Source organism: Microplitis mediator, chromosome 9 (genome assembly GCF_029852145.1).
Source record: "Microplitis mediator isolate UGA2020A chromosome 9, iyMicMedi2.1, whole genome shotgun sequence".
NCBI lineage: Eukaryota > Metazoa > Arthropoda > Insecta > Hymenoptera > Braconidae > Microplitis > Microplitis mediator.
The window spans coordinates 6,089,524-6,115,440 of record NC_079977.1 but is presented as its reverse complement, the minus strand read 5'-3'; the positions used below and the strand labels follow the sequence as shown (position 1 = coordinate 6,115,440).

At 28.1% G+C, this 25,917-nt stretch overlaps 3 protein-coding genes across 3 annotated transcripts; 2 read left to right on the top strand and 1 right to left on the bottom strand.

The window, feature by feature from the left end:
- Positions 1-682: 682 nt before the first annotated feature.
- On the bottom strand, positions 683-12,537 carry LOC130675083 (maternal embryonic leucine zipper kinase-like). The gene is made up of 12 exons (XM_057480571.1): positions 12,064-12,537; positions 11,463-11,613; positions 10,367-10,476; positions 10,140-10,293; positions 8,684-8,790; positions 8,425-8,595; positions 6,309-6,503; positions 5,971-6,229; positions 5,440-5,512; positions 5,200-5,368; positions 1,290-1,393; positions 683-1,209 (listed from the first exon to the last, which is right to left on the bottom strand). The coding sequence occupies exons 1-12, from the start codon at positions 12,205-12,207 to the stop codon at positions 909-911; spliced, it is 1,938 nt and encodes a 645-aa protein (XP_057336554.1). The 5' UTR covers positions 12,208-12,537; the 3' UTR covers positions 683-908.
- A 1,511-nt stretch (positions 12,538-14,048) lies between these two features.
- Positions 14,049-19,761, top strand: LOC130675084 (U5 small nuclear ribonucleoprotein 40 kDa protein). Its single transcript, XM_057480572.1, has 5 exons — positions 14,049-14,264; positions 14,381-14,510; positions 16,043-16,356; positions 16,635-17,073; positions 19,647-19,761. The coding sequence occupies exons 1-5, from the start codon at positions 14,142-14,144 to the stop codon at positions 19,703-19,705; spliced, it is 1,065 nt and encodes a 354-aa protein (XP_057336555.1). The 5' UTR covers positions 14,049-14,141; the 3' UTR covers positions 19,706-19,761.
- Positions 19,762-19,896: 135 nt separating this feature from the next.
- LOC130675085 (serine/threonine-protein kinase RIO3-like) lies at positions 19,897-24,312 on the top strand. Its single transcript, XM_057480573.1, has 4 exons — positions 19,897-20,125; positions 20,249-20,439; positions 23,096-23,190; positions 23,909-24,312. The coding sequence occupies exons 1-4, from the start codon at positions 20,034-20,036 to the stop codon at positions 24,173-24,175; spliced, it is 645 nt and encodes a 214-aa protein (XP_057336556.1). The 5' UTR covers positions 19,897-20,033; the 3' UTR covers positions 24,176-24,312.
- Positions 24,313-25,917: the final 1,605 nt, after the last annotated feature.

Genomic DNA, 25,917 nt, shown 5'->3' with positions numbered 1-25,917 from the left:
TTTTACGTCCAACGAGTTGTGTCTGCTCTCGTTCAAACGAGCCGCGGGTATTTTTCCGTCGGTGAGCGTAAAATAAAAACTAGACTTTACATATCGGAGCACACGCTCGTACTCAGATCATCCTTTTACTTTCGCGGGATTTTAAATTATTGACGCGTACTATGAACTGGATCGATCATAAATATGGAGAAGATATTGGAAATTGTTCTTATATATTTAAATATTCTTATATTTTATCGTTCTAGTAAATTTCCGGTTTACTGCCTTTTTATATTAAATATTTTTCTAATTCAATCCTGACCGACTTGTCCATCATCGATTAATCGATACGAATTTATATTGTGTCGATTTTATTAATAAAATTTATATCGATTCAAAACTACTTTTTTTGCGACTAATCGAGTAATTTTACTTTTTACAAATCGATTAATCGAACTGTAATAAAATCGATCTATCTAATACTAATTGTCATTCAATTTTTCATAAATCGATGTATCGACTTGATGTAAAATCAATACATCGAATCGTCAATAAATCAATTAATTGAATTTACATCAAATTGATTTATCTGAAATTAATCGAATCATTTAAATTAAGGGTTAAAATTAAATTCATTTATCGAATCAAATTTTATTCGATATATCGATTGAGTAAATCATATAATAGACAAATACTAAATAAATTTGTTTTTTTATTGGTCTATAAAATAAAACTTATAATTTATTTTTTACTAAAAAACTGCAGCACCCTTAGTGTAAAAAAACATTTCTAACACCTAATAATTAAAAAATGAATAGTCGAGTATTAATTTACAGTTAAAGTATAAAAATGTAAATAAATGAAGCGTATGAAGTCATCAGAGCAAGTACATCTTGCATCTTACATCGAACATTGTAACTGTAAGACAATTAAATAAGACAATGTCCCGATGGTGTTTTAACAGCCTCAACATTGTCTTGGTCTGTGGGGTTAACATCTTTAGCAGCGAGTGCCAATATTTCTTCGCACACTTGCTTGTACACCCACGCGTCCCCTTTCAATCTTTTCCTCCGGATACCAACAACCGGTTTGTCATTCGTCGAAGAAAATCCATCCAGCAGACAAACTTCTAGCTCAAATGAACAAATTTTTCTCTGGTTCCCGAACGGCTTCTGGCCTTGCTTTACATTTTCATTGTCATATATTTCTGTTTCTCCTTGTAGAATAAATCTATCACGTAAATAATTTTATTATTTTATGGAAATTACCATAAGCCTAATAATTGATTTAAATTTTTGAAATATTTTTACCCTTTTTGTCGACAGAAAATTCCTTTGCGTTGTAAAGCGCGGCGTAATTGAGATAATACATCTTTCGGACAATTACTTGATGTTGATGATACATTACAAAGACCCTTAAATAATTTATTCATTAATTAATACCTCTGATTAGTAACTATTTACTGGAAAGTTAATCAAAGAAGTTTGTCAAAAAATTATTTTAATTTTATGGCAAATACTTCAAAATATTATTTATGACACATGTGTATTTATTAGAGTGATTCGTTTTGAACGACTATTTTTTTTTTCACTCCCACTTGAAAATATTGTTATAGACATGGAAAAAAAAAATTCCCTGCAAGTTTCAGCCCTTAATTTTAATTTTAAGTACTTTATATTTGATTTTGAAGTTTTCCTATTTAAAATACATAGGAAAGTTGGGATTTTTTTTTAATTCTCTATTACTCAGCCGCATTTTAAGTTATCGGATCGCCGTTTGCAACATTTTGTTGGTAATTTAATACTCTTCAAAAGTCTCCGCAATAATTTTACTTGGACTCTAATTGTTTTTTCTGTATTGGTTCTGAAAATAATTTTTTTAATAATGATTTGGGTTTTTAGTTGATATTAACTAAATAACGATATTTACAGAAAAAGTGCAGATAATGATTTTTTAGGAAATTTTATTCGCTACAAAAAAGGTCTTTTTAGTTAAGTGGCTCAAGTTCTTCGTTCACGTGATATAGGGATTTTAGTAATTTTGTAAATAAAATATTTGTCAAAAAATTCCACCAAATGCTATTTCATTTCAATTTTAAATCAGTAAATAATTTTCCTTTTATTAATTTAATCCAGTCATTAAAATCAGAAGGGGTCAAAATGATGAACTTCGGAAAAATTTTTGACAAATATTTTATTTACAAAATTACTAAAATCCCTATATCACGTGAACGAAAAACTTGAGCCACTTGACTAAAAGGACCTTTTTTGTAGCGAATAAAATTTCCTAAAAAATTGTTATCTGCACTTTTTCTGTAAATTTCGTTATTTAGTTAATATCAACTAAAAACCCAAATTATATTAAAAAAATTATTTTCAGAACCAATACAGAAAAAACAATTAGAGTCCGAGTAAAACTATTAAGAATACTTTTGAAGAGTATTAAATTCCCTACAAAATGCCGCAAACGGCGACCCGATAACTTGAAATGCGGCTGAGTTATAAAGAATAAAAAAAAAAAAACCCAACTTTCCTATGTATTTTAAATGGGAAAGCTTCAAAATCAAATATAAAGTACTTAAAATTAAAATTAAGGGCTGAAACTTGGAGGGAATTTTTTTTTCAATGTCTATAACAATATTTTCAAATGAGAGTGAAAAAAAAAAATAGTCGTTCAAAACGAATCACCCTAGTATTTATATTACAATACGTGGGAAATGTTTTTTTAATACTATGTAAGGTAAGTGGCTCAGTTTCAGACTTTTTTAAAATTACGGGTAGTGATGAGCAAAGCAAGACCAAGACCGTCTTGGTAATGGTCTTGGTCTTGCTTGTTCGGTCTTGGTCTTGGTCTTGCTCAAATACTTGTAGTCTTGGTATTGGTCTCGGTCTTGCGTATTCAGTCTTGGTCTTGGTCTTGGTCTTGGTCTTACTCAAATAGTCTGCTATTTATTACTCACTCCGTTTTGGAAATTTTTCAGGTCTTGGTTTTAGTCTTGTTCTTGTTCATTCAGTCTTGGTCTTGGTCTTGCTAGTGTTTGTATGATCTTGGTCTTGGTCTTGCAAAATCGCAAGACCAAGACTAAGACTGCAACACTAAGACAGATTTTTCTCATCACTAATTACGGGTGACGTTTGATAAAAATGGAAATTATAACATCGATTATAAAAAAAAAATCAAGTTATCAGGTGGTTTAGGATTTTTTCATCAATTCCTAGTGAATTTCATCATTATTCAAAATGAATAAAGAATTTTTATTCATTTTGAAAAAAAAAAAAGCATCCATGGACCTAATTTATGACCCGGAAAAATAATGCTGCAGTTTCGGACCAAATAAGAGACCCAGTTATTGACCCGAAAATTTAACTTTCTGTTGGTCGCTTCAACAGTTTTTAGTGCAAGTCATTACTAAAATACAAACGACTAAACAAATTAAAATGTAAGATAAGGTAAGTGACCCCTCTATCGGCCCCTTGGTTGAAGAATTGATATTTTTCCATCATAAGTACGGATTCATGCGTGAATAGTTTTTCAAAAAAAAGTAAAATTAATCTAGTTTAGATTAAAAGTACTTTGATTATTGTAAAAATTCATTTTATAATTAAAAAGAAAATAGTGGTGCGTCAGATGTGATTTCTTATTGGGTAGCTTGTTTTTTCAATAACCGATGACTAATTAAAAATAACAATAAAAGTCCGATTTTTTGTTGTAATCTTATTAGCTCATTTCATAATAATTTTAAGGGTTAAAAATTTAATGATTTTTGGCTAATTTATATTAAAAATAGGGTGGCCGAATATTTTTTATTGTTAATTTAAACTACAATCTGCTAATTAACATTAAGTAATTTTTATGATACATATATTACAGGTGTTAGAGGTAAACTCTATAATTAGTTGAATCGGTTTTTCAGATTTGACGGTTTATATCTTTTTAATCTTCTGCTAATTTGTTCGACGTTCAGTAGGTTTGTTGCTAGAGTGTTGGGGTTATACATTAATCTAGTCTTATAGTTGATACCGAATAAGGTGGCCAAATATAGATACAAGAAAATTACCTCTGTATGCATTATCGGCCACCTTAGTTTTATTTTTTTTGAGGTTATCCCTATCCAAATATTCCCATAGAATCCACTCAACTGCGACAAAAACCGCATAGAATCCTATAGACTGTATTGGTTTCGATTGATCGGTATTTAAATGCAAAATATTTAATTTAATTTTTTAATGTCAAAATAAATAAATAAATTGATTGACTTATATTTCAAAATAAATATAAATATTTAGAATAGATATAAATGAATTATATACATCCGAGCAGCTAAAATTTTATCTATAAGATGGCCGATAAAGGGAGTCTAGGCAGGCCGATAGAGGGGACATCAGGAATTGAAGTTATTTTCATTTATTGTTTAATTTCTAGTAGATATTTTTACACATATTATTTTTTTAATTTAAGTTAAATGTATAAGCTTCAAGGTTTTATCATTGTTTTATACAAGAATTGGTTTTTTATATTTTAATTCTTAATTCGAAAAAAAACTTCGCTTAACTGGCCGATAGAGGGGTCACTTACCTTAGTTAATATTTTGATAAAATTAAATTTTTTCGAACAAATTTTGACGCGAATATAGTAACGATAGAAAGTGTTATGTGTAAAACATTAGTAATTTATTTTTCTTTATGATTACTCATGATATCAAACATTTTTTTAGATGTTTTTTTTCCGATACTTATATGCTTTCAAAATTCATAACCTCAATGCATTTTCCTGTTCAATTTTTACTCATTTCAAATTATTTTAATATTATAATTTGTAGTCTTATAAAGATTAACTTTAGTTTATATTTCACTTGGGGACGCCTCTGGCTCCCCAAGTAAAAATACCACGAGATAAAAATACGGAGGGAAAAATAAATTTTTCAATCATTTAAAAGAAAAAAAATAGCGTCCAATCATCTTGCTGGTTGTGACAGACAAAATTCTCGACCAAACGTTAATTTGTGACCAAAAATTTAATGACGTTCCAAAATGGCGGACTCTGACCAAAAAATTTATGACGGTCATTTCGTATTTTTACAGGCTCGTCATTTAGGATTGTCAGTTACAAGACCGTCTAGTGACCGAAGCTCAAAATGGCGGTAATTCCGCATCACTAGTGTGTACTTATACAAAAATAAACTTCTAATTAATTACAATTAATAATAATAATAAAACTTACTTTGCCACTAAGAACAACAGGTTGTTCGGTAGAGTTATCATTATTATTTTTAAATTTCCTTTTTGGTGTCAAGACATCTCTTATTCGATTTAATCCACGTTCTAAGCCAATTATTACTTTCCTAGCACTACCTGGAGTTGCATTCGCATTTGCGGTGTTGTGGACTCCACTAATAAATATTTTTAAAAATATTTAATTTAAATAACATAACTTATTTAATTTTAAATATCATTAACTTACAGTTTGTTTTTATCTTTTGGTGTAACAGGAACCGTTTCGTTGAATTTATCCATTTGTATTCTTTTGACTGGTACTAATTAACAAATTATTTATTAACAGAATTATTGAGTAATGTGGTAGTTTTTAATTTAATAAAAAGTGGGAGGTATTGTTTGAAAATGCCCTCAATTAAATGAACTTTTGATGTTTGATAAATAAAACCTTGATAAATATGTATGAAAAATAAAAGCCGGAGTTATGTTTTACTGAAACTAATCTTACATCACTAGAAAAATGATGAGTAGGATTTCTTACTTTGAATTTAATAAAACAAATATTTATACTCAAAATACTTATGCTCGTTAATAAATCCGTTTTTTTGTTACCGATCTAATTTAATAACTATCGTAAATAAAATGTATCACGCAAGCACTTAGTTTTAAAGTTTAACTAAGAAACAAAATAAAAGCACGCTAATATGTAATTAGAAGTAAAACCGTAACGAAAGTAACTGTAACTTTAATTAGTTTAAGTATAATACCAATCACTCACCAGTAGGAGATATATTGTCGTCGTCTTCGCCGTTATTATCATGAACTCTTTTGCGAGCTCCTGAAATCGTTGGAGAATCAACTTCAGGTGGCGGCGAGGGTTCTTCGATCGATGGAATTGGCGATAATGTTCTCACGCCATCTGATTTTTTATTTTCATTTGTTACGGCTAATGAGGACGGTCTTCGTGGTGAATTATCCAACTGAGTTATTATTGTTTTGACGTCATTTGTAGGATTTGTTTTTACGTTTCTACAATTCTGTAATTTAGGAATTAAAAAATTTAATGCTTGCTTATTTTTATTGATTAAATCAATTGATGAACGTTTAAAAACTTGCCTCTGATAAAAGATAACAGTAAGAAGCCGACGATATTCTCAATGGTAATTTTTTATTTTTACGATCTAATAACAATAAATATGTCGCTGTTTTGTAATCATTTCTTGTACTATTTAACAATGATTCCCATATGTTTTCGGCGCTATCGTAACATATTTCTGATAGCATATTTAGTATTTCCTCATCTCTTTCAAGCTAAAAATGTTTGAAAATTATTAATTCATTAATGACATTTACTATTTTCTACTCCCTTTATTTTCCCTCATTACTTTTAGTACGAAGTATCAGTTCTGGATAAATCATATTTAGAAACAATAGAGAGAAGAAAAATGGGCCCGCTAAAAGAAGTTAATAGTTTTCCAGTTATAAGTAGATTTCTTATAGAAATCTGGCTATTGCGTTTGTCCTCATGATGGAATTTTTAATGAGTTTTGTCATAGCCTAACATAATCCATTGAGTAGGTTCCAAAAATACTACTAGTAATACTACATGACTGCCCAAATATTACTACTAAATTTATAAAATACGTAGAAAAAAAGGATCCCTTGCCGCAACAAAATTTTAATTTGCACCAAGAAATTTTATGCATTATCAATTAAATATAAAAATTGTCTTGGGGCGAAAAAAGATTTTTTTGGTCAAGAAATAATTCCTTGCACCAAGTAATTTTTTCTAGTTCTAAATAAATTTTTGTTTTCGATTCACGATGCAAAAAATTTCTTGGAGTAAGTAAAAATTTTCTTTAGGCGAGTAAAGATTTTTTGTGTCAATGAATCCTTTTTTTTTTCTATGCACACTTTTTTGGCTTTGAGAAGCTTCCTGAAACCAAAAGGGAGTATAAAAATCTGTCATTTTGGAATAAGTAACGCGATATAAATAATATAGCTATATATTCAGTGACATTCAGTCATATTTAGTGACAGAATAATTAAAGTATTAATTTATTTAAAGAAAATAAATACGATCGTCTTTTTTTCCGCGTGATTTAAATGTAATTCGAATGAAATAGATAAATCTATTTATCTCAATACTTGGCAATTGAAAAGAGTTTGAAGTATGAAAAGGCACAAATTCAAATCAAGACCTATCTAATGATACCAATTTCAATAACATTAGCTAATTCTATCATATAGATATGGCGGAAACAAAATTTTCTTTATTCTCTTAATAATATAGATTAGACTGGGCCAAAAAAATCGACTATTTTTTTTTTTAACGACACTGTGAAAATATTATTTGGGATGACAAAAAAAAATTAATGTAAAAATTTGAGCCCTTAATGTTGACATTAAGAGGTGTATCATCGCAATTTGTTATTTTTTTTGAATGAGCGGGTTTTTGTATCATAACTCTCAAACAATCGAAATAAACAAAATAGACTTGAATACATTTCTTGTAGGAAATTGAATGCTCTACAAAAAAGGTCTGATTAAAATTTTTTGTCAGATGAACCGTTTCCTTATAATCATACCTTGAACATTGGTGTGATTTTACAATTTGATTGTTCAACTTTAAAATTTTGTAATTAATGTAAAAATCAGTTTCCGAAAAAAAGCCAATGACTAGTCTCAAAGGAAATTGAATGTTCTACAAAAAAAGTCTCTTAACAATTTTTGCTAAATTCACTCCTTTAAAAGTTATTCAAGGTTATTGACGTCGTTTTGACTCCACTTCAAACTTGGCTGGTCGTTAAAAATTAAAATTTCTCAGACGTCCCATAAACAGCTTTTTTTTAGTGAAAAAATAAGTGGGTAATTTGGTTTTTTCTTTTTTAATAAAAAGAACACGTGCCTCAGGACGATCAAAGTTCATTTTTCTATACAATCGCGGTTTTTTTAAATATCTCATGAAATATGCAGATTAAAGACAAAAATTGTAGGAACAATTTTGTAGGGCCCATTTTTTTTCTACGTTATTTTGATATGGAAAGAATGTAAAAAATATCGTTACTGTAAAAAGTGTAATTAAAATATATCTGAATACGATAAGTATCTGTGATATTTATGAATTCTATAAAATTCACTTTATCAATCATTTAAATTATTAAAGTGTCCAAAACAGATACTAAGTGTCCAGAACCATTAGTTTTACTCCCAAAAAAATATAAATAATTACAATATTTTTTTTCGTAGGCACAAACGTCGACGAATTATTTGTGTTGACAACCCACGGATGATTGCAAAGTTCTTCAATAGTAATACGTTTTTTAGGATCAGTCTGTAACATTGCACGTATCAAACATTTACTATTTCCGGAAAGCCAGCGTGGTTCGTCAAATTTTCCGCTCTGAAACAATTTATTTAAATTAAATACGAAGGAAATAAATAGTAATCGCTTAATTAACTAACTATTTAATTAATTAATAAATAAGTACCAAAATTTTTTTATATAAACTATCGATATTACTGTCATCAAATGGAAGAAATCCACATAATAATGCATATAATAAAACTCCCATGCTCCAAATATCAACTTCAGAACCTTGAAAAAAATTACTCTAATTACATTTTTTTTATTAGTATTTTTTTAAGTAATTAGTTTTATTTTTATTTATTAAAGTTAGTAGATAATTGATAAAAATAATGAGTTATATTAATGACACTGAAGTTAGCCAACATGGATTTTTTTTCAAAACGATAAATTACGAAAAAATATATTTTAAAAAATTGCACCTCTAGTTTATTTAATTTTCTATCTGTACATATGTTAAGTTTTTTTTTATAATTAATTTGTTAAAAAAATCCAAAAATTTTTAAGTTTCTGGTAACTTCAGGAATGATCCTAAAGTTAACAGACAATTTAAAGTTTTCATATTTTTCTTTTAAATTAATCAATTACAGAAAAAAAAAGTGAAAATATGCACGGATGGGAAATTTAAAAAACTACAGGTGCGATTTTTTTAAATATTTGTATTTTTCTAATTTATTGTTTAAAAAAAAATCCAAAAATTATTGGACGTCGGCTAACTTCAATATCATCTTCAGGATCATATTAAATATAGAAAAGTTAACAAAAAAATTTAATTATAATTTAATTTTAAAAAAATGGAATCTAATCTTTAAGGGAGGACAGGGGTCTGAGATACAAAAAGAAACATATTTTTGTGATGTTTTTTTTTCCAGAGTACCCTCTTTACCAAAATTCTTAAAATTAGTGGCATTACTAAGCACCATTTCAAGAATATTCTGCTAAATTTTCATAAAAAAATATTGAAAAATAAGCCAGTGGTAGTGGGGAGAGCCGAGTCATTTAAAAAAAAAAGTCTCCATGCGGTAGACAGAATAACTCATGACATTCATCTGAAATCAAAAAAACAAAAAGATTTCTTCAGTACATAAGTTTATCTTGGATTTGAACGAAGGATTTTTTTTTTTTTTCAAAGACTACTTATTTTATAATTAAACAAAAGGAACAATTTTTGGTAAAAATTAGAGTTTTTCGATTGCACCTTTACCAAAAATTCAAAAATGAATATTTTATTTATTCCTTCGTTCAAATCCAAAATAAACTTATGTACTAAAGAAATCTTTTTGGTTTCTTTATTTCAGAAAAACAGTCATGAGTTTTCCTGCCTACGGCATGGAGACTTTTTAAGGTGACTCGTCTCTCCCCACTACCACTGCCTCATTTTTCAATATTTTTTTATGAAAATTTAACAGAATATTCTTAAAATGATGCTTAATAATGTAACAAATTTTAAGAATTTTAATAAAGAAGGTACTCTGAATATTTTCTTTTTTTTGTATCTCAGATCCATTTCCCTCTTAGATAAAAATTAAATGTTTGACATATCAATAAAAATAAAAGTTGAATAAATAAATTGTTGTTACCTAAATATTTTTTTCCTAATATTAATTCAGGTGCAGCGTACGTTGGTGAACCACATGAAGTTAGTAAATGTGTTTGCATACCACCTTTTGGTTTAGCACACAACCCAAAGTCAATTAATTTTAAATTTTGTTCTTTGTCAAGTAACACATTTTCCTATTTGAATTAATTCAATAATCTTTTAGTCCAAATATTTATTTTTAAAAAAGAATAAAAAAAAAATACTTACAGGTTTTAAATCTCTGTGAGCAAAACCTAGACTATGTAAGTAAGCAACTGCTGACACTATTTGACGAAAAAATTTCCGTGATTCATTTTCAGTCAGTCTATTTTTTTCAACTATTAAATAAATATTCAAATTAGTCATAAATGTTTTGAAAAAAGTTATGGAGATACTTCGTATGAAAAACTTACAAATGTTAGAGAATTCAAAATTTTGTATTCAATTTTTAAAAATTCAAAAATAGAAACATTACGTAGAATTTACAAATTTAAGACAGTGCAGAACTTTCGAAAAATAAAAAGTAAAAATAATAGATTTAAAAGTTAATGAAATTTTTCTCTTCTAGGTCAGTTTCCTCCCATTCTAGTTTTGAAATTTTTAAATTTCAAACCAAGTTAAGATCAGCTTTATGAATTATCTTAAATTTATAAGTTTTTCATATAAAACATTATCAAACTTTTTTTTTTTTACGTGTAAAAAAAATTTGTTTTAAAAATTTCACGAAAACGTCCATAAGAATGAACTTCTAAATTTGAGACAAATCTGAACTAAGAAGATCATTTTCAAAATTACCTTAAAAAAATTTTCAACCTGACCTCGTTCTTGAGTTCTGATAAAAGTAAAAAAATATTCATAGTTGGTTTTAATTTTGTTTTTTTCTTTAACGTTTTCCCAGACAGAAAAATTTTCAAATCGATTAATTTTTGCTCAAAAAATTTCAAAGCACGTGTCAAAAAAATACAGTTCAAAATTCCTTCTGCTCTTCAATTTTTTTAAAGTGAAATTTCAAAAATGATACTGAAGTTAGCCGACGTCTGATAATTGTTGATGTTTTTGAAAACGATAAATTATCAGAAAAAAAATATTCAAAAAAATTCCACTTACAGTTTTTTCAATTTTCTATATATGCATATTTATTTTTTTTTTGTAATTGATTTGGTAAAAAAAAAATCAAAAAATTTTTGATTGTCTGGTAACTTTTGGATCGTAAATCAAAGTTCAGAATTGTTTCAAATTTAGAAATTCATTATCACGAACTTTTTCGGAAAATTAAAATAACGCAGTTTAGAATATAAGTTAAAAATAAAATAAGATATCTTACCAATATGATCAAATAATTCACCACCAGAACAATATTCCATAATCATAAAATAATGTGTCGTTGTTTCAATTGTTTGATACAATCTACATATATGTTGATGCAATAATGTTTTTAATGCATCGATTTCTAATTTAACTCTCGGTAAATCTTCCTGTAATATAAACATAAATAATTATGATCCAGTTAGCCGACAATTAAAAATTTTTGAATTTTATTTTCAACAATTTAATTGAAAAAAAAAAAAAAAATTAAAAAAACTATGTGCAATTTTTTTAAATATTTTTTTTTTTTTTCAAATTTATCGTTTTTAAAAAAATTCAAAAATTATTAGACGTCTGATAATTTTAGAATCATAAATAATTATGAGTGGGAATGTAGCAGACATTAGACAAATTTAAAACTATAGATAAATAGAGTAAATAATCAAAAAAATAATATTTATAAAAAATACACTTAATAAATTTAAAATTTTTTAAAGGAGCATTTTTTAAAAATTTTATTTTATTAATTTATTCTAGTTATTAATAATTTTAAATTTATCTGTTTGCTACATTCATACTCATTACATTGACACTCATTTTTTTTTAAATATTTTACTTACACCCAAAGCTGCTTTTTCCATTATTTTAACAGCAACTTTTTCACCAGTTGCTAAATGAGTACCTAATTTAACTTTTGCAAAACCACCACAACCGATTGTTTTTTCAAGTTCATAAAGACCCTTAAGTGCTGTATATCGTACCATTTTTAATTATTATTACTATTAATTATTTATATATTTTACTAAATATCATTCACCATAAATACCGCGGGTATTGACATTAATGATAATATTCATAAATTAATTACTTATACTGTATTTTTTAATTTGTTGATTAATTAATTAGCGTGCTGGAGATTCCAGCGGTTGGCTTGTAGGACACTAGACAGAAAACAGTTTATATGAATTGTATGAGTAAATATGAAAGTGAGGAAAAGTTCATTTCACATCTTTATTTTTTGTATATTATGTTAACTAAGAACTGGATGATGTAAGAGAGAGAAAAAACATTTAAAATAGTGTAACGAATATAAACAATTTGTAATAACCAATCATGGATTTATGTTCTTGATGTATAGTTTGGTTAGAATTGAAGTAAAGGTTTCTAACTTGTTAACACAAGTGAGGAGTTCGCGGATTCGAGGCGGAGAACTTTTTCAAAAAACGCGGGAAATTTAAATGATAGTAAAGTAAGCAGACATTTGAAATTAAGAAAAATTTTTTTTAACAGAAATAATGAAAAAAAAAAATTTCGAAAAAAATGCACATGTCGGAAATTTCATAAACTATATGTGCAATTTTTCACAATATTTTTTTTAATATTTATTTTATTGTGAAAAAAAATCAAAAAATTTTAAAATGTCTGCTAACTTTATTGTCATGAAATTTAAAACTTCTTTTTATTACAGACTGTTCGAGTGCAGTAATAGCAGCATGATTTTTGAAAAACACTTACGTGATTTTTTTTTTTAAATATTTCAAATATTTTTATCATATTCTGTCGCCGTTTTATTTTAATTTACGATTTTTAATTTTTCTCCCATTTCTAATAATTTATTTTTCAAATATTTAAATTTACCGCGCAAGTAATGAGAATAATTAATAAATTATTGATGAAAATAAAAATTTTCGAGAATATTTTTTAGTCTAATTAATATGATTATTGACACAAATAAATTTTAATAAAATTATTAAATTTCAATTTTGAAATTTCGCGCCAAGATCGCGCTACTGCACGTCGCTGTCGACGTTCAAATTTTTGCTAGAGTGGGGGCGTTCGATGAATCGCAAAATCGATTGCTTTGTATCAACTGACGGTTCGATAGCGGCAGTCAGTATCATCGACAACGGCAGTAGTAGTCCAGATCCTTCTTTACGTTTAAATTGAAACACAGTATTGCAGTTAATTCGCGGAATTATTCATAAAATTTATTGCTCATAGTCATTGTTTAATTAAAATGTGCAGTGTTTGTAAAATTTAAATCGTGCAAAGTGTCTGTGGTGTCGTTAAGTGTTGAGTGATCAGTGCTAGTGTAAAGTGTGCGAATTGCTGATGCTGATAACTTCCAAGTTCCTGAGCAAAATAATCTGGCATCGTCTGGTGGGAAATAGCAGTTAAGTGACGTTTTTTAGCTGCAATACACTTGGATCAATTTAAATTAAATCTCCAAGTGTATTTGGACACCCTTCTGCATATTATTTCCCCACCAAGGTTTGTTCAAACACTCAAGTGTTTTTTTTTAATTTTTTAAATACTTTTCTATCATATTCTGCCGCCATTTAGTTTTAGTTTTCTCCAATTTCTAATAATTTATTTTTCAAATATTTAAATTTACCGCGCAAGTGTTTTCAATTTATTTTGAATTGAAAATAATTATTAGTTGTTTTTTATTGTTACTACAACAATAATAATACTTATATATATAAAAATAAAATAAGCGGGCATATGAAAAGTTTTTGATCAGTAACGCCATCTCGTAAAAATTTTAAATTTCAATAATTTTTTTTTATCAAGTTGGTTACCTGGTGTTGTAATCTGAGATCTGAGATTTATATTTACAACAAATATAAGGTTAGAAGTTATAAGTGTTGTGTAAAGTGTTTACGTGCAAATAAATATTATATTTATTAAATAAAAAATGCCTTCGGCGGATAAAAGAAAAGCTGGAGGTGGTGACGAAATTTTGGCTTTGGTACCAGCATCAAAACGTACCAAAAATGAAGTTGTTTTTAGCAGCCGGGAAAAAGCGGTTGTTCAAAGTGTAAGTTTAACCTCTTATATATATTTATTTATTATTCATTTACTCAATACTAATTATAACAACAATATTAATAACAACTAGTATAATTATTGAACTCAAATAAATTTTTTTTATAGGGTCCACCAAGAACATCATCATTATCATCACCAATAATGTTGCTGGAAGGACATCAGGGTGATATATTTTCAGTTGAATTTCATCCAGAAGGACAATATTTAATTTCAACTGGTTTTGATCGTCAAATCTGTAAGTAATCAATATTTATTATTATTACTATTTTCTATTTTTTATTATTAATTTAACAAGAACATTTTTTTCCGTCTTACCTCTGATACAATCAATTAAACTGATTAAATTAAATATCATTGCCCGGATTAAACAACTGAATTCGACCGAATTAAAAATTTTAATTCTGTTATATTCTGTCGAATTCTGCAAAACAGAATTCAACTGAATTGAAAATTTGAATTTGAATTAAACAGAATAAAACCGATTTGAGAATTTCAAATTCGTTTTAATTCAGTTCAATTCGGATTCAGAACCAGAAATTGGAGAATTATTTTCGAATTAATCAGAATTAAACCGAATAGAATTATTTAAATTCGTTTTAATTTGGAAAAATTCTGGTTTTCCTGCCGAATTAGACAGAATTCATTTTTAAGTTAGGTACCGAATTAACAGAATTTATCTGAATTAAATAGAATTAAAAATTTAATTCTGTTTAATTCGATCGAATTCAGTTGTTTAATCAGGGTGAAGTGGTCTTCACTTTTATTTCTGTCTTCAAATGTTTTGAACTTTTAAATAATAATTTTGTTAATTTAATATGCTAAATTGTTAGAATAGTCATAAATATATTCAAACTTCGCGGGAAAAAAAGAATAATTTGTTCCTTATTATTTTTTTATCTCACCCGCGGATCGGAAAGCCAACCTCACCCTAGTCTGAAATCGTCTTGTTTCATCCCTTGTCACACAATGTACTACTTCATGACAACAGCATCGAAATTTGAAGTTTCAGTGTCTATAGCCAGTCGAAATAATCTAATTTCAGTCCAATGCCGCAAATGAATATCAGCAAATGCGTTAATTGTGAATGCCTTCAGTTAGCGGGTAGAAACAAACTTGTTTCGTCCCTTGGGAACAAACATAGTATATTACACTCCTAGGGCAGTAAGAAAGAAATGTCTCAGATCACATGCAATTGTTGGTCGAGGCGAAGCCTGTGATCTGAGGCTTTCTTATTTACTGTTCAGGGTATGTATACTATTTTTCTCCTCGACGGAGGCGGAAAGCAGCAACTTCGTTTTGCACAGTGGGACGAAAGTTAACGCTTTCCGCCCGGAGGTGAGGAAATAGTATATTACACACCTTGGGAAGTAAAGTAAGAAATGTCTCAGATCACATGTAATTGTTGGCCGAGGCGAAGCCGAGGTCAACAAACATGTGATCTGAGGCTTTCTTATTTACTTCCCGAGGAGTGTATACTATTTTTCTCCTCGACGGAGGCGGAAAGCGGCAACTTCGTTTTGCACAGCGGGACGAAAGTTGACGCTTTCCGCCCGGAGGTGAGAAAATAAAGTTTCTGCCCGCTAACTGGAAGCTTTCGAAATTTAAACTCTGATACTTGTCATTTATTTAATAGTAATTTCAAATCATTAACTTTACTTACGTAAATGACAATTCTGACTGTGATTAAGTTTTATAAAAATTAGTGTGAATAATAAACAGTATTCATAGTTTCTGCTTAATCACAAATTGCAAAAATATTTTTTTTAGTTATATGGAACGTTTATGGAGAGTGCGAAAACATTGGCGTAATGTCAGGCCACAGTGGAGCAGTAATGGAACTCCATTTCAGTCCAGATGGTAACTTTGTTTACACAGCAAGTACTGACACAACTTTAGGACTCTGGGATTTTATTGCCGGTACGAGAATAAAAAAATTAAAAGGACATAGCTCCTTTGTCAATTCTGTCGGTGGTGCTCGTCGTGGACCAACACAATTATGTTCTGGTAGTGATGATTGTACGATTAAAATATGGGATCCAAGGAAGCGGGGACAGTGTAATACACTTGATAATTCATATCCGGTAATTTCTTTATTTTTTATAATTTTAGATAAACGTACATATACAAATCCACAAAATAAGATTAAATCATTCTAACGTCTTGCACTACGCAATTTATTATCTGATAAAGCTAAAAGTATCATCAATGCTTACAAAGAATAATCCGAGCCCTATTTCTGTATATTTTTTTTATTCATCATTTTGAATTAATTGATTTATTTTCAAATTAACTGCCTATTTATTAATTAATTTACTTGTTTATTTACTGTGATTAATTATTTAATTGATTACTTAACTAGGTAACGACAGTTACATTCAATGACACGGCTGAACAAGTAATAACTGGTGGCATTGACAACGACATTAAAATATGGGACTTGAGAAAAAATTCAGTACTCTACAAATTAAAAGGTCACACAGACACAATTACTGGATTAAGCCTAAGTCCAGACGGTTCGTACATTCTGTCGAACTCAATGGACAACACCGTTCGCATTTGGGATGTCAGACCTTTTGCGCCTTTCGACAGGTGCGTGAAAACCCTCATAGGTCACCAGCATAATTTCGAGAAGAATTTATTGCGATGCGCCTGGTCGCCGGATGGCAGCAAAGTCTCTGCTGGTTCCAGTGATCGTTTCCATTACATCTGGGATACGACAAGTCGCAGAATTCTTTATAAATTACCTGGTCACAATGGCTCCGTTAATTCCGTTGATTTTCATCCTAAAGAACCTATTGGTAAGTGATCAGCAATTACTACGATTGTACATCTCATACAATTATATATGATACTGAAATTAGCCGACGTCTAATAATTTTTGGTTTTTTTTAAAAACGATAAATTATAAAAAAAAAAATCCTTCAAAAATTTGCGCCTGTAGTTTTTTAATTTTCTACAAGTGCATATTTTTATTTTTTTTTTATTTAAGGGCAGCTGACAGTGTCCCACTTTTTAAAAATATGTAATGACTTTCAACTGTGATAACATATTAAAATTAGTCAGTTAATTAAAAAAAAATTAAAACCTCAATTCAAAAAAGGACCACGTAGTTGCGAGTTTACTGAGATATAGAATTTAAAAAAAATTACTTACAGTTGTTATCAATTAGGAGTTAAGACGCGTTTTCATTTGTTTCTCCATTCGCACTCAAGTGGATAAACGGTACTATCTTTGTTGCACTTGTTCAGTAAATGGAAACTTTGTCCAAGCTTTTCTCGTAAACAAATGGAAGTTGTCAAAAAATTGAAGTGCACTTCGCTAGTTCATAGAGTAAAGCATCGGGTCTGTGTCTTTATTTAGCGTTTAGGGATTTTATCTCAGAGAAAAGCTTGGACAAAATTATCTGAAAACGGTTCTTAAATGAATTTTAGCCTACAAAATTTGAAAATTCGAATTATAAAATTGACAAGATTTTACTGGTCCTCATTTCAATTAATACTTAATTTTTTTTTAAAAGAACGTTCTTGCGCGACTCGTGAGTCAAATGAGGGCTAACTGTTTCAAATTTGATTCCGAAGCTATAAAATTTTTGAAAATATCTCAATAGTTTTTAGATAATTTATCAATTTTTTGGACTAACGAAAATATTTATAAAACAGTTATTGTAAAAAATGTAAATTCTTAATTAGAAATTACTTTGACTTAGATTTTTTTGTCATAATAAATCCGGCAATATCGCAATTTTTAAATCTCAATATATATATGTCAATTATATACGATTAATACATATCATGGATGATAATAATAAGAATAATTATTATAATGTGAGAAATGATCATGGATCTTGCAAAAGGAAATTTGTTTAATTACTTGTGATTAAGCAAATAACTTGAATATTTTTACAGTTTAAAAATAACCTCTAATAATTTTATGGTTTCCTTTGTCTATGTTTACAAACGTATGTTTTTTTTGTCATCATGCTCCGTTGCCGGTTTTTAAAATGGCCCATTACGTGACGTCACAATTTCAGTTTTATTAACTGTAATTATTAATATATAATTCAAATCATCGATAACACTATTTTTTTACAACGATTATATCATGGCATAAATTAAAGAATATTTTGAAACATTTTTTGTCCCTTTGTCTATTCTAATAATATTTTTTTTATAAAGTTGAAACATAAAAAGTTATAGTTTCCCATAAGACTTTATATTAAAACTTTGATTTTTAATCGTTAATAACTTTTTCAAATGATCGATAACATACACTGAAATTTTCAAGAACGATAATTATTGATTAATCCTTGCCAAAAATATAAAATTGGAATTTTTATCTAATAGTAAGCCTCACGCAAAAACGTCCTTTTGATAAAATTTTGATACGCTTATGACAGTTGAAAAGTCATCGAAAATTTCTAAAAAATGAGAGGGGGGGGCGGCACTGTCTCGGAATAATCTGAAATTAAATCGTTCATGGTGGCCATATTTCTGGAAAATCTGGAAATGTCAGGGAATTATAAATATACTGGAAAAGTCAGGGAAATGTCAGGGAATTCCGTCACAAAGCTGGAAAAATTTTCACTTTCTTTCTTTTGACTGAAAAAATCCGACGAATTTAGTTTTCTGTCAAAACTGTTCAAAAAGTGACGCGGCGCGAATGCGGTTGTAAAACCATCTTGAAAAAAAATAGTAGAAATTGATTCCAACAGCGAAAAATTGAAGCAGTTAGAATTATCAAGGCTGTTAGAAAAAAAAAAGTCTTAGTAGAAACCAATTGCCAGGATCTTCAAGCTATTAACATCCATGTTGACAAGTTAAAAAACTAAAAACATTGAATGTATACATAAGTAATGAACTAATAAGTTTTACTATATTTATTATTCGCGTACTTCATTAATACTTTATTAATATTCTATGAAATATTCTTATTTATGAAATTTATTCTAGTGAAAATGAAAAATTTATTTACATTTTATTATAGAGAGTTATATAAAAACATGGATTTCAAATCAAAAATAAAAAATTATTCATTTAATAAATAAAAAAAAAAACAATGAACATTGACAAATAATAAAAAAAAGTTTCATTTAACGACAATGATTAATTATTGATTAAACTGACTTATACCATTTTATTTTAAATTAAATAAATATTTCCAATGATTTAATATTACTACACATAGTCAGGGAATTTTTGAATTGTTTGACTGGAATACCTGGAAAAGTCACGAATTTAAATCTCAAAAATCTGTGGCCACCATGGTCGTTAAAAAAAAATATCGAATTTTCTTAATTGTCTGCTAACTTAAGTCATCAAATAAATCCATGATTATACTTATACTTATTAATTCACATTTTTTTTTGTTACAGTTTGCTCAGGGTCGAGTGACAAACAAATTTTCTTGGGAGAAATCGAACCAACAAATTAAATATAAATTGTATAAATTTAAATTTCAATGTATTAAAAAAAATTATATAAAAAATACTGACAATTTTATTAATTTATTAATCAAACGTTTCAAGAATTATAGTCGATAAGAAAGAAATTTCATTATATGTATGCCTACAAATATAGTAATTGTTAGTATACATATATATAGGTCCACACAATATAGTAAATTCAGTAAATTTATATAACCTTTTTTGTTTAGATCACGTCTGTATTTGTAGTTATTTTTTTTCTTATCTGTGTTCATTTATTTAAGATATCTTTATAAATAATATATATTTATTAAAAACTTAATTAATCAGTAAGTAATGGCATCTCCGTGGGCTCCTATACCACCAGCAGAAACATTAAGTTTCAATGAAATAACTGCCGAGCAGGTTTTTAATAAAAAGCTGGAAAAGTAAGTTTTGTTTATTTATTTTATTTACAGATTTTAATATTTTAACATAAGAAACTGATACGCGAACAATGATAATTATTAATAATTTTATTTATTTATATATTCAATTATTTATATTTATAGTGAATTTTTGACTTATGATGATGTAAAGGTTACGGAAAATCATGCAATTTATGATGTTGATGTTGACGATATTGAAGATGACAATACGAACAGTGATCGGGTAATTGCGCAATTACTGCAAAATCAGTTTAATGATGAGTATGATTTGATGTTGAAGCGGACGGAAGATAAAATGAATGGAACATCTAAAGGTATATTAATTGTTATATTGTTATTGTTATTAAAACTGGATTTATCAATTATTTGGTAATCATTGAACACCTATCGCAGGTTATTTCAGAGGTTACTTGATACGATTAAGAAAAATTAGTTCATATGAAAGTATTTTGTAGAAGACCTTGAATTACACTTGATATATTTACTTTCATATCTTTTAGTAGTAATTGTCGCAATATAGATAAAAATTTTTCGATTGTAAAGCACACTCTGATGCTTCGCATTATGAAATTTTGGTTAATTCTTAAGCAAGTCAAGCAAAATACAAAAAAATACTAAATCTATATTAGGGTGGCCCAAAAAACCGGCTATTTTTTTTTTTCGAGTCTCTTATGAAAATTTGTTGATTTAAGATGTTTTAAGAAGCCTCCAAAAATCACCTCGATAAAAAATTTTCAAGAGGTCGCTCACGAATTTTGAAAATATCAAAAATGATCGAAATTCGGATTTTTATTTTAAAATTTGTTTTTTTCTCGTGGCAGCAATAGTTTATATTTGTAAAATCATGACTATGCTGAAAATTTCAGCCCAAAATTTAAATATTTAAACGGCGCTCAAGAATTTTGAATGTTTCCGAGCGCAGTCTCTTGGACGTTTTTGAGCGACCCTTAAATATTAATAATAAAGCTTCTCGATTTTTTCACCATCAATTTGCATGACAATGAATGAAAATATAACCCGAGAAATATAAATAATAAGTTATTTACATACTTTTTTATTTTTTAATCCAATTTGTAGGTTTTTTCACTTATTCAAAACTTACCAAATTTTATTGTTTAAGACTGTCCTGTATATTTTTGGTTATGCAAAAGTTATATTTAAGTGGAATGACAATAATTGAGTTATAAAAATCTGTCTATCGGTTAACCCTGCGGGCCAGCCCCAAAACTTCCCGCTGTTTTCGAGCTCCTCGAGCTCGAAAACATTGTTGTGAATACATTTTCGAGCTCTTCGAGCTCGAAAATACTTTAGTGTGCCATTGTTTTAAAAAAAAACCGATTTTAGCATTTCTTTCTCCCACGATATCTCAGGAATGAATTGACCGATTTTGATGGTTGCGGCGGCAATCGGCGTATTTTATTGAGTTCTAGAGCTGATAAAATTTTGAAGTTGATCGTATAAGTCGTTTCTGAGAAATCAATAAAAAACTAAAATAAAAAAAAATTTTTAATTCTTATTCTTTGTATAACTTGTAAACTACATGACCGATTTACCCCAAAATCTAATCAAGACTAAGTTTTGGTGAGCTCTTTCGATCGCCACCAAGTACGTTCAAATCGGTTCATCCGTTCCAAAGATATCGTCGGACAAAAAAAAGTTCACACACACACACACACACACACACACACACACACACACACACACACACACACACACACACACACGGACGTCCACCCGGGAATAGTCAGAATAGTTTCCTAGGACCTCAAAACGTCGACATCTGATGAAAACTCGATTTTCGAAAATCGGACCGAAACCAATAACTTCCCTTTTTTGAAAATTTGCAATTTTCTTAGCGGGAAGTTAAAAACTAATTCAAACTATTAGTTACATATTATCAGTTAATATTCGAAATTCTTGAGCGCCGTTTAAATATTTAAATTTTGGGCTGAAATTTTCAGCATAGTCATGATTTTACAAATATAAACTATTGCTGCCACGAGAAAAAAAAAAATTTTTAAATAAAAATCCGAATTTCGATCATTTTTGATATTTTCAAAATTCGTGAGCGACCTCTTAAAAATTTTTTATTGAGCTGATTTGTGGAGAGGCTTCTTAAAACATCGTAAACCAACAAATTTTCATGCGAGATGGAAAAAAAAAAATAGTCGGTTTTTTTGCGCCACCCTAATATATACTATTATTCTATATATATTTTTATTATACACGGAAAAGAAAATAGTAGTGGCTACTCTTTGGGATAGTACTGAGTACTTTCTGTAAAAAAAAAATTTTTGACAGTACTGTATGCTATCGAGACTGTATCCACACTACTATCAGACTATATCCACTACTGTCTGGGATAGTACTCAGTACCATCCAAAGAGTAGTGAATATAGTCTAAGTAGCATACAGTACTGCCTAAAATTTTTTTTTACAGAAAGTACTCAGTACTATTCCAGAGAGTAGCCACTACTATTTTTTTCGTGTAGGTCTTGGCTAAGATAAATACTAGAGCACAGAAGGAAATACTTAAATATGATCTTGTATACACAGAAAAAAATAATTTTTTGGCGCAAGAAATTTTTTGTATTATAAATTGAAAACAAAAATTTTCTCGAAACGATAAAAAAATTTCTTGGTCATTCAAAATCATGATTTATAATGAAATATATTAGTTTAAATTTATTACAAATTTCAATCAACCACAAATTCGACAATGACAGAATTATTTAAAAAAAAATCTAGATAGCAAAATATGAGACATGTTTTTATTTTTTTGAAATTAATGCTTCAATTTTTGTTATATGTTAACATGATATAAATTCGTCGATTACATTTTAAAATTTGAATTTATTGAAGAAGTGTGTTTATTATAAAATTTCAAAAAAAAAAATAACCTACAATTTTTCGAGTAATTACTGAGTAATTTCATCAATACCAAAATTAATTAATTGAATTATTTTTCAGTTGGAATATCGTTTGCTAATTTCCGCGCGAGTTCGAATTGTCCTGATATAATTAACACAGTGATTGATGAAGACCGTGATTTAGATCACTTTGTTGTAAGTAATTTATTTAGAATATAAATTTTTTTGCCGTCAAGTTCTTTATGATCCTGAGGCTAACAGACAATTTACAATTTTCGGATTTTTTTTCAGCAAATCAATTGAAAAAAAAAAAAAAAAAATGTACATGTAGAAAATTAAAAAAACTATCGGTGCAATTATTTCAAATATTTTTTTTTATAATTTATTGTTTTGAAAAAAGTCCAAAAATTATAAAACGTCGGTTGACTAATATCACAGTTCTTTTTTGTCGAGACATTTCAAATTTTGATAAAAAAATTTGTCAAGTTTTTTTCTATACTATTTTCTTAGATAAACTTTTTTTAAAAACTTTACTTTAGATGATCGTAATTTCTTTAGTCAAAAAGAACTTTGTTCCAAATTAGCAACTAATTAATTTTCTTCAATTAAGAATCCATTTTTTATGAGTGTAAATGTAGCTGATAATTGTCAATTTCAAAAATTTTGAATTATGTGAATTGAATGCAAATCGAATAAAACAAAAAAATGCACATCTATAGAATTTACAAATCAGTATGTGCATTTTTTTTATTCTTATATTTTTTATTGTTTAATTCGTTTATTTGTAATTTAAAATTTGTTTCACATCTGCTACATTCACACTAATTATTTTTTAAAAAAAGTAATTTTATCTTTCATCGCACGAATTAACGACTTAAAAATTAATTAAAATAATAAATTTCATTAATTTCAGAGTATTGAGAAGGAATATGCATCAATACCACGCTGTGGATACAAGAAAACTAACACAGGTTCAGAAATAGTCACGAAACATGACATACTAATGTCATCAAGAATTAACGCCTGTCGTGTACTGGAATTTCCACCAGGAATATCAACTGGAGACACTGGTGGCTTTGATGTAAAATTGAATAACAATGTGTTCAATTCACTGCGAAATCACAGCCATGCACACTGCGCTCGTGAAAAAGCTAAAGTCCGACCACACAAACAAAACTAACTTCTAATAATTCCAATATATATCAAGAGAACTTAAAGCTTAATGTAACGAACCATATAAATAAATAAATATATATGTGTGTGTATATATTACATCATGAATCCATGAAATATATCAATAACTATAACTTATAGAAAAAAATTGCATTTATTGTTTTCTTTTAAACTGCGAGCAGCTACATCGTGTCAATTTTTCAAAATATGATCAGGAAGTCTTTTCTTAAAAAGACGAAACTGTGATTAATAATTTACTGAACGTGTATCCTTGATCATTTTATTTATTTGTTTATTTATACGCTAATTGGCTTTAAACATTAAGTTTACATACAAATAAATTAGCTTTAGGCGAAAACATAAACATTTTATTAGAATTTTAATTGAAATTAAATTAATTTCATTTACTTTATAAGTTTAACTTAGTAACAGTATAGAAACAATATTTCTGAGAATAATTATTACAAAAAGAAAAAATTTCACTTTTCAACAGACTGGTGGTGATTGGTTAGAAGTAGCTGTTTAACCGATGATACAAACGATGTGATCGAAGTGTCAAATAATTCGAGGTTTGAGCAATTATCGTTGATTAGATTAGCGATCCTATTTCTCGGACTATTATACATATAACTTTTGGTTGTTTTAATTCTCTATTAATCGGTTTGATCTTAAGTTTGGCCTAGTACAAATGATTCCAAATTGCTCCAAAATCTCTAGAGAGTCAATGTGTCCGTTAATGATTTTGAATGCAAAGATTAAGTCCGATATTTGTCTTAATTCTAATTAATACTCTAGTATTTTTTAAAATTTTTGTATGATTCTGAAGTTAACGAAAAATTAACAATTTTCGAATTTTCTTTTTAAATAAATCAATTACAAAAAAGTAAAAAATAAAAATATGCACATGTAGAAAATTTAAAAAACTATAGGTGCAATTTTTTAAAATATTTTTTTTCTTATAATTTATCGTCTCAAAAAAATCCAAAAATTATTAGACGTCGGTTAAATTCAGTATCATATTTTTTGTCATTCATCATTAAAATTTTGATTGAATTCTTGTTTATTTTTACTATTAATTTGGTAATCGTCTTTTCTTCTACGGGCAATTCTACGCAGGCTATTTAGCCTTCGTGGGCAATTCGATCGCAAATAATATTCGCGTAGAAATAATGAACTATTGTCAAAAACGTACAGTGGCGCCACAGAAATCGTAATTACGCCCTCTAGAGTCCTATGGGAATAGAATACGTGGTGACGTCTATTGGTATCAATAGTTCGATTCTTATGCTAAATCTAATTTTTTTATAAGAAAGATTATGCTAAATTTTCATTGCATCTCAATACAAATCTTTATTATTCGCAATATTAAATTTTATTTTTTTATCAATTCATATAAATCTGATAAATTTTTAAACATTCCAATTTATTAGTCTACTGATCATAAGTTCTTATGGCAATTTGAGTAAATTATTACCATTTTCTGAGACAGAATTACTTTAGAAAATTTTTTTCAGTTTTTGTGTCTTCTCTGAAGATAATTTTAGCAATCGGTCTCTTAGGTAACGATCCTAAAATTTTACAAAATTCGAATCTACTTAAATTTTACCATAATTATATTTGACCCGATTTTTGCAAAAGAAAAATTTCAAAATTATTCTTCTTAATTATTTTCCGCGAATTTTATTGGTTGTAAAATCTGGTGCAAAATATATAAAATTATAAATATATACCCATAAATATGTAAATGCA

Coding starts and splice junctions, on each gene's coding strand:
- LOC130675083 (XM_057480571.1), bottom strand. CDS start 12,207: ATGGTACGATATACAGCACTTAAGGGTCTTTATGAACTTGAAAAAACA. Junction 6,504..8,424: donor TGCCTACGAAAAAAAATATT/GTAATTATTTAT, acceptor AAACATTTTTAG/CTTGAAAGAGATGAGGAAAT. Junction 5,513..5,970: donor CGACAATATATCTCCTACTG/GTGAGTGATTGG, acceptor TTTGTTAATTAG/TACCAGTCAAAAGAATACAA.
- LOC130675084 (XM_057480572.1), top strand. CDS start 14,142: ATGCCTTCGGCGGATAAAAGAAAAGCTGGAGGTGGTGACGAAATTTTG. Junction 14,265..14,380: donor AAAAAGCGGTTGTTCAAAGT/GTAAGTTTAACC, acceptor TTTTTTTTATAG/GGTCCACCAAGAACATCATC. Junction 14,511..16,042: donor TGGTTTTGATCGTCAAATCT/GTAAGTAATCAA, acceptor TATTTTTTTTAG/TTATATGGAACGTTTATGGA.
- LOC130675085 (XM_057480573.1), top strand. CDS start 20,034: ATGGCATCTCCGTGGGCTCCTATACCACCAGCAGAAACATTAAGTTTC. Junction 20,126..20,248: donor TTTAATAAAAAGCTGGAAAA/GTAAGTTTTGTT, acceptor TTATATTTATAG/TGAATTTTTGACTTATGATG. Junction 23,191..23,908: donor GTGATTTAGATCACTTTGTT/GTAAGTAATTTA, acceptor CATTAATTTCAG/AGTATTGAGAAGGAATATGC.